General features: G+C 27.1%; 2 protein-coding genes across 2 annotated transcripts; both read right to left on the bottom strand.

Annotated features, from left to right (window-relative positions):
- Positions 1–6,313: 6,313 nt before the first annotated feature.
- Positions 6,314–6,664, bottom strand: LOC140675933 (uncharacterized). Its single transcript, XM_072910532.1, has one exon. It carries the CDS (start codon positions 6,662–6,664, stop codon positions 6,314–6,316), a length of 351 nt encoding a protein of 116 aa, XP_072766633.1.
- A 74-nt stretch (positions 6,665–6,738) lies between these two features.
- LOC140675932 (uncharacterized) lies at positions 6,739–8,284 on the bottom strand. Its single transcript, XM_072910531.1, has 3 exons — positions 7,902–8,284; positions 7,263–7,599; positions 6,739–7,188 (listed from the first exon to the last, which is right to left on the bottom strand). The coding sequence occupies exons 1-3, from the start codon at positions 8,282–8,284 to the stop codon at positions 6,739–6,741; spliced, it is 1,170 nt and encodes a 389-aa protein (XP_072766632.1).
- Positions 8,285–8,954: the final 670 nt, after the last annotated feature.

Here is an 8,954-nt window from a genome sequence, read left to right as displayed (position 1 = left end):
TAGAGATAAAAAAATTGATTATAATAAAATTTATTTGTATATATATAAAATTATTAATAATTAAAGTTAACATTATTATTAAGGAAGCTAAAGCTTGAATGAGATAATATAAAAAAATAATTTTTTTATTTTTTAATTTAATTAATAAAAAACAAATGAATAAAAAATTATTAATTTCCATAATAATACAAATTATTAATAAATCGTATAAAAATAAAGAAATAAAAGAAAAATAAATTAAATAAGACATTAAAAAAAATTTTATGAATAAATTATGATGCATATAAATAAAATTAATTTTTTAGTTGTATTAAACTTTGAATAAATATTGAATATTAATATTATATTTTAATGTATTATGAAGCATAAAAATTTTTGAAATTTTTTGAGATAGTTTAAATCTATTAAATATAAAAAAATTAATTTAAATGAAAACATATATAAATTATGTATGATTTATTCTATCAAAATAATCCTTTTATCAGGCATATCATTAATAAATAAATTTTTAGTTATTAATAAAATTTAAATAGCAAAAAATAATTAATTAAATAAGAGAAAGATAAAATTTCTATATTTAGGGTATGAACCTAAAAGCTTAGAGAATTAGCTTACTTACTTTAATTAAATAAATATAAATTAGTATAATATTTTTGAAAATTGACTATTAATCATTAGTTAAAATTAAATATGATAAGTAAATTTAATTTAAAAAAAGGTTATAAGTAAATTTAAATAAATAATTTAAATTAAATTTGTATTAGTAAAAATAATAAAAGAATTTATTAAAATTAAAGTAGTTATAAAGATTAATTAATAAATTAAATAATAAAATATTATAAATAAAATTATTATAAAAATTGATTTTTTAAAAATAATTAGTTATTATAGAATTAAAAAAGTATAATTAGTTAAAATAAAATTCAGAGGGAGAGAGTAATTTTATTTAAATTTAATAATTGACTATTTTAATTATATGTATTTATAAAAAAAAAAATATATTATTAAAATTAAAATTAAAAAACTTATCTATAAATAAAATAATTAATAATAATTAAAAATCTTATTTATATAAATTTAAGGAGAGTATTTTATAGAAAGTAAAAAAAAATTAAAAATTTAAGTTTTTATTTATATATACATTAATATTATTTAATAATTATTATTTAATGTTAATAAAATATTTTAATTATTTTTATAAATATATAATTAATTATATATATTTAAAATATTTAATTAACATTAATTATTTAATATTAATTAATTAAAACTTATTAATCATTATTTTTAATTTAAAATATTAAAAACCTAAAATATAGAAAAAAAAAATTATTTATTAATAAAATATTTTAATATATTTAAATAATTATTAATAATTAATAATAATGATAATAATATAAAAAAGGGGGGGGGAATATTATTTAATTTTTTTTTTATGTATATTATAAATTAAATTTTATATTCATATTAAATTTAAATTTAAATTATTTTCATAATTTGTTTTTAATAATTAATAAATATAATTACAAAATTAATTTTTTTTTTAATTTATTTTATAATTTAAAGTATAAATAAAATTTTAAAAAATTATATAAAATTTAAATAATTTAATAATATATAAATTAGTATTTATAATAATTAATTAAATAAAAATTTATAATAGAAAATTATAATTTATTATTAATAAATAAAGTGCCAGCAATTGCGGTTTATACTTTAAATAAAAATAAATTTAAATAATTATATATAAATATAAAATATATAAATAAATAAATATATTTAACTAATTTATTTTTTTATGGTGAAATATGAATAGATATTAAAAGTTAAATAATTTTATTTAAATTAATAATAAAATTAAAAAAATTTATATAATAAATTAGGATTAGATACCCTATTATTTAAATGAAAATAAAATATAATTAAATATTAAATGTTAATCATTAAAAATAAAAAATTTGGCGGTATTTTATGATTTAGAGGAACTTGTTGATTAATTTGATAATCCACGAATAGAATTACTTAATTTAATTTTTATATATTGTTGTTGAAAAATTATATTAAAAGATTAATAATTTAAAAATTTAATTATAATTATAATTCAAATCAAAATGTAGAATAGTTAAGATTTAAATGAGTTACATTTAATTTAATTAATTGAAATAAATTTTTAAAGTTTTATAAATATTGAATTTAATTGTAAAGTTAAAAAAATATTTAAATTGAATTTTAATTAAAATATGTACAAATTGCCCGTCATTTTCATTAATAAAAATTTATGGAAAAAGTCGTAACAAAGTAAATATATTGGAAAATGTATTTAGAATAAAAAAAAATTTTAGTTTAAATAAAAATTTTTCATTTACATTGAAAAGATTAATTAAAAATTATTAAAATTTTATTATAATTAATAAATAAATTATTAATAATAAATAAATATAAGAAAAAATATTATAAATTATTAAATAAAATTATATTAAAAAAAAAAAAAGTTTTAGTAAAAAATTTTAAAATAATTATTTTAATTTTAATGATAATGTAATGTAAATGAAAATAAAAAAATTTTTAAAAGTAATTTTAGTTAAATGTACCTTTTGTATCTGGGTTTATTAAAAAAAATTATTGATAAATAAATTTCTCGAAAGAAAAAGAGTTAAATAAATAAATAAAATTTAATATAAAAAAATTATTTTTAATATTTATTTAGAGAAGATACTTTAATCAATTTTTTTGATATCTAATTTTTTTTTTATATAAATTTAATTTAGATATAAATTTAAATATGTAAATTTTTATTAAAGTTTAAAATAATTTTTATTTACAATAAATATATTGATTTATATTAAAAATTTATGGGATAATCTATAAATTAATTTTAAAATTTAAAAAATTTATTAATATTATTTATAAAAATTTTATAAAAATGGTTTTAAAATTTAAAATTTTTTGAAAAAATTTAATAATTTATTTATTTTAGCATAGTTTAATTATAATTTTAAAATTAAAATAAATTTAATAAATTAAAAAAATATTTTTATTAATTTAAATTAAAAATAATAACAAACAAATTAAATTAAAATTAATTGAAGGAAAGTTATTACTTAAAGAAAATCTAAATGAAATTTTAAAATATATAAAAATTATAATAATAATTAATGGGATAAGTGTATAGAATATTAAATATGAAAATCAGATTAGGGTTTTAAAATAAATTAAAATTAATATTTATCCGGTTAATCGAAGAAAACATTTGGTTAATTGAAGAAAATCTTAATAAAATTTTAAAATTTATTGAATTAATTATTTTAAGGGCGGAGATAAATGCAGATGTTAAAATTATAAAATATAGTAAAAAAATTGGAGGGTTAATAAGTGAAATTATGTATAAAGGAATAATTTTGTGAATTGTTAAAAAAATAAATAATGAATATCAATCTAAAAAAATAGCTACAGAAAGAATTCATGAATGAAATGGGGGGATCCCTAATTTAATTATAATAGAGATAAAAAAATTGATTATAATAAAATTTATTTGTATATATATAAAATTATTAATAATTAAAGTTAACATTATTATTAAGGAAGCTAAAGCTTGAATGAGATAATATAAAAAAATAATTTTTTTATTTTTTAATTTAATTGATAAAAAACAAATGAATAAAAAATTATTAATTTCCATAATAATACAAATTATTAATAAATCGTATAAAAATAAAGAAATAAAAGAAAAATAAATTAAATAAGACATTAAAAAAAATTTTATGAATAAATTATGATGCATATAAATAAAATTAATTTTTTAGTTGTATTAAACTTTGAATAAATATTGAATATTAATATTATATTTTAATGTATTATGAAGCATAAAAATTTTTGAAATTTTTTGAGATAGTTTAAATCTATTAAATATAAAAAAATTAATTTAAATGAAAACATATATAAATTATGTATGATTTATTCTATCAAAATAATCCTTTTATCAGGCATATCATTAATAAATAAATTTTTAGTTATTAATAAAATTTAAATAGCAAAAAATAATTAATTAAATAAGAGAAAGATAAAATTTCTATATTTAGGGTATGAACCTAAAAGCTTAGAGAATTAGCTTACTTACTTTAATTAAATAAATATAAATTAGTATAATATTTTTGAAAATTGACTATTAATCATTAGTTAAAATTAAATATGATAAGTAAATTTAATTTAAAAAAAGGTTATAAGTAAATTTAAATAAATAATTTAAATTAAATTTGTATTAGTAAAAATAATAAAAGAATTTATTAAAATTAAAGTAGTTATAAAGATTAATTAATAAATTAAATAATAAAATATTATAAATAAAATTATTATAAAAATTGATTTTTTAAAAATAATTAGTTATTATAGAATTAAAAAAGTATAATTAGTTAAAATAAAATTCAGAGGGAGAGAGTAATTTTATTTAAATTTAATAATTGACTATTTTAATTATATGTATTTATAAAAAAAAAAATATATTATTAAAATTAAAATTAAAAAACTTATCTATAAATAAAATAATTAATAATAATTAAAAATCTTATTTATATAAATTTAAGGAGAGTATTTTATAGAAAGTAAAAAAAAATTAAAAATTTAAGTTTTTATTTATATATACATTAATATTATTTAATAATTATTATTTAATGTTAATAAAATATTTTAATTATTTTTATAAATATATAATTAATTATATATATTTAAAATATTTAATTAACATTAATTATTTAATATTAATTAATTAAAACTTATTAATCATTATTTTTAATTTAAAATATTAAAAACCTAAAATATAGAAAAAAAAAATTATTTATTAATAAAATATTTTAATATATTTAAATAATTATTAATAATTAATAATAATGATAATAATATAAAAAAGGGGGGGGGAATATTATTTAATTTTTTTTTTTATGTATATTATAAATTAAATTTTATATTCATATTAAATTTAAATTTAAATTATTTTCATAATTTGTTTTTAATAATTAATAAATATAATTACAAAATTAATTTTTTTTTAAATTTATTTTATAATTTAAAGTATAAATAAAATTTTAAAAAATTATATAAAATTTAAATAATTTAATAATATATAAATTAGTATTTATAATAATTAATTAAATAAAAATTTATAATAGAAAATTATAATTTATTATTAATAAATAAAGTGCCAGCAATTGCGGTTTATACTTTAAATAAAAATAAATTTAAATAATTATATATAAATATAAAATATATAAATAAATAAATATATTTAACTAATTTATTTTTTTATGGTGAAATATGAATAGATATTAAAAGTTAAATAATTTTATTTAAATTAATAATAAAATTAAAAAAATTTATATAATAAATTAGGATTAGATACCCTATTATTTAAATGAAAATAAAATATAATTAAATATTAAATGTTAATCATTAAAAATAAAAAATTTGGCGGTATTTTATGATTTAGAGGAACTTGTTGATTAATTTGATAATCCACGAATAGAATTACTTAATTTAATTTTTATATATTGTTGTTGAAAAATTATATTAAAAGATTAATAATTTAAAAATTTAATTATAATTATAATTCAAATCAAAATGTAGAATAGTTAAGATTTAAATGAGTTACATTTAATTTAATAAGGGGGATGGGCTAATAAGGGGGAGGGGAGCACTTGGTGGAGACATCCAATCCCCAACCATGCCCCCCTCTAATGTCATCTTCTCCTTTGAGGAGAGGGCGACTGGATTGTCCCCCCTCAATTGCTCGTCAAGGCCTTAGCTTCATTGTCAGTGGGGGTAGCCGATGCAAGGAGGAACCCAAGCTCCCATCGGAGTCACTCTCCTTCTCCTGTTTCTCCTCGCTGCTGTCATCTACAACAGCCGCTGCAGCGGCCGCAATCGCCGCTTCTGCCGCCGCCTCTTCTTGTCGGCGTATGCGCTCGGCCGCCTCCTTCTGCGTCATAACTTGTTCGCAGAAGAAGGCAATCGCCTTCCAGGATCTCTCATCACCCAACATCTTCGTAACCATGGTTGGCAACGAGAGGTCGTTGCCAACCACTGAACAGAGATCACGGCGCAGCGTGTCCCACGCCGGACACTTCTCCAGCGTGTGCCGCGCCGTGTCTCTCACCTCCTTACAATGGTGGCAGGCCGTGGTACCTTCCTTGCCGATTCGATACAGGTACTCACCAAAGCACCCATGCCCGGTGAGCACCTGTGTCATCCTAAAGGATACCTCACCTCGGGCCCTGTCTAACCATTCTTGTAGACAGGGCCGGACGGCCTCAACGCGGGTTCTTTAACCCGCAGTCTTCGGGTCAGATAGGTGGGCACTCCATCTCTCCACCATAGACCGCTGGGCGTGGATCCGGATGGTCTTCTTGACCCTGGCTGGTAGAGGGCCATGACCCCTCCTGAGCCCCCTTTCCCAATTATACCGCTCCGCGTACATTGCGGTCAGGAACTCCAAGGGGGGCGAACCCGCCAGGACCGTGGCCGCCGCATGGGACACCGTGCGGTAGGCCCTTATCACCCTCACGGCCATGCTGCGCTGTATGCGTCGGAACTTGTCCTTTGCATAACGCATGGCCACGAGATCCGTCGCCCATATTGGGCATTCATACAGGGCCACCGCATTTACGGTGCCCATGTATATACGGCGGACTCAACCATCCAGTCCCCCAAGGTTTGGCAGGAGCCTACCCAACGCCGTGGAGAAGCGCTTCACCTTGGGGCAAGGACATTGAAGTGGTGTCCAAACTTCCACTCGCCGTCCAGTAGGAGACCGAGATATTTAAGCCGGTTCCCCACCGAGATAGAAGTATCTCCCACCCGGATATGAGTCCTTGGCGGTTTCCCAGAGGATTTACTGTGAAAGTAAAGAGCCTCGGTTTTTTGAGCCGCCACTCTAAGACCCATACCAGTGATGCTTTGTACCACAACTGCCACCGCTGTCTCGGCCTTGGCTGCTGTATCCCCCAGCTGCTCCCCGCGGCCACCACTAATGTGTCGTCTGCATAGCAGATGGCGTGGCAGCCACGAGGGAGAGGAAGGCAAAGGACTCGGTTGTATGTGAGATTCCACAGTAGGGGTCCTAAGACTGACCCCTGCGGAACCCCGCATCGAATTTCCCGTCGGCATTGGAGTCCGTCTTGTGTGACGAACTCCAGGCTCCTATCCCGGAAATATTGTCTGATGATCTCCACAAGGTAGGGAGGGACCCTGTATTGCAACAAGGCATCCATTACTCTATCCCAGGGCAGGGTGTTGAAGGCGTTTGCGATATCTAGTAATACCGCAAGTGCCACCCCGCCCCCTTCCACGGCTTCTTCCGTGAGGGACGTAACACGACTAATCGCATCCACAGTCGAACGTCCCTCGCGGAAGCCATATTGCTCCTCGTGGAGACCACCCTCTCGGGATATATGTCGAACAAGTCGTTTTGCAATGATCCTCTCAAAGATCTTGCTGACCTCGTCCAGCAGGCATATTGGTCTATATGCCGACGGGGTTCCTTCTTCCTTGCCTTCCTTGGGGAGCAGGACCAATTTAGCCTGCTTCCATTGCTGGGGGAAAGCGCCATGTCTGAGGCATTTATTAAATATGTACCTCAGATGTTCTCCCAGAAAGTCCAGTGCCCAGACTCATATCTTTCCAAGCACGCCGTCAGGGCCAGGAGCTTTTCTTGATCCTATTCTTTTGACGGCGCGCTGAAGTTCGTTGCTGGATATCTCCTCGTCCTCCTCTAGTTCATAAGGTCCCCCCAGGCCGGGACCCCAGTTGAGTGTGGACTCCTAAACCACTAGCGGGAAGAGGGTGTCCACAACATTCCTGAGGACGGGAGTATCCAGGGATTCCGTGACGGGGGGCGTGTCCAGTTCCTATACTTATTCAGAACTATTCTGTATGGACGCCCCCATGGGTCCGTGTTGAGGGATGACAGTAGCTCATCCCAACAACTGGCCCTGGACTTCCTGATAGTGGCGCTAAGGGCGCATCTTGCGGCCCTATAGGCAGCCAAGGCCTCCTCTCGGATCTCCGGGTTTCTTCTTCTGGGAATACGAAAGAGGGTGCGTCGCGCCTGGACAGAGGAGCGCCTTAATTGCGCTATTTCCTCCGTCCACCAATAGACGGCGTGACGTGGGCGGAGGACCCTGGCGCGTGGCATGGCTGCGTCGCAGACTTCGCGCATAACGCCCCGCAACCATTCCACATCCAGGTTAATGTCCCGCCTTTCCTCTCCCTCCGGGATACCCCACAAAATGGTCATTAAGGCCTCTTCTAGTTTCTTGGGGTCCAGCTTTGTGAGGGTCCACCTACCTGTGTCCCCGCCTCGAGGTGGGTGATGTACCCAGTAATGCACGGCGTCCAGGACAAATTCAATGTATTAGTGGTCCGAAAAGGTTTCCCCTCTCGAGTCACCCACCACGCGCCATCCTCGCACCATCCTCTTGGCCCCCTTGGAGCCGATCGTTATATCCACGATCGACTCCTCTTGGGGCCAGACACATGTGCTCACTCGGCCTTCGTTAATAACGTGAAGGCCGAGCGAATTCACCCACCTCACCAGGGTAGTTCCCCTGGTGTCCTGCCTCGACTCACCCAGTGCCGGAGACTTGACGTTAAAGTCTCCAGCTATTATGAGTGGATCGGCAGGGAGTATGTTTCTGACAACATCCCCCACCTGTTCAAGGAGTGAGTCAAACTGGGCAGGACTTCAACTAGGGGGGACATAGCAACTAATTATTGTTGTGGACCCCCACTTTGCTGCAACATATCCGTTCCCCTTTCCAATACATTTGAGAGGGGGGGTGTTATTTGTTGCAGCACCGACCTCGATTGCCGCCGTGCTTCTTGCATTCCCCAGCCACGTAAGCTTTGCTGAGATCTTATAGGGCTCAGCAACAATGGCCAGCCCGATGCCACGCTCAGCCAGGCTC

This window comes from Anoplolepis gracilipes, unplaced genomic scaffold (assembly GCF_047496725.1).
Source record: "Anoplolepis gracilipes unplaced genomic scaffold, ASM4749672v1 Contig23, whole genome shotgun sequence".
In the NCBI taxonomy this organism is placed as follows: Eukaryota; Metazoa; Arthropoda; class Insecta; order Hymenoptera; family Formicidae; genus Anoplolepis; species Anoplolepis gracilipes.
The sequence above is the reverse complement of the archived record's forward strand: the minus strand, read 5'-3'. Positions and strand labels throughout refer to the sequence as shown.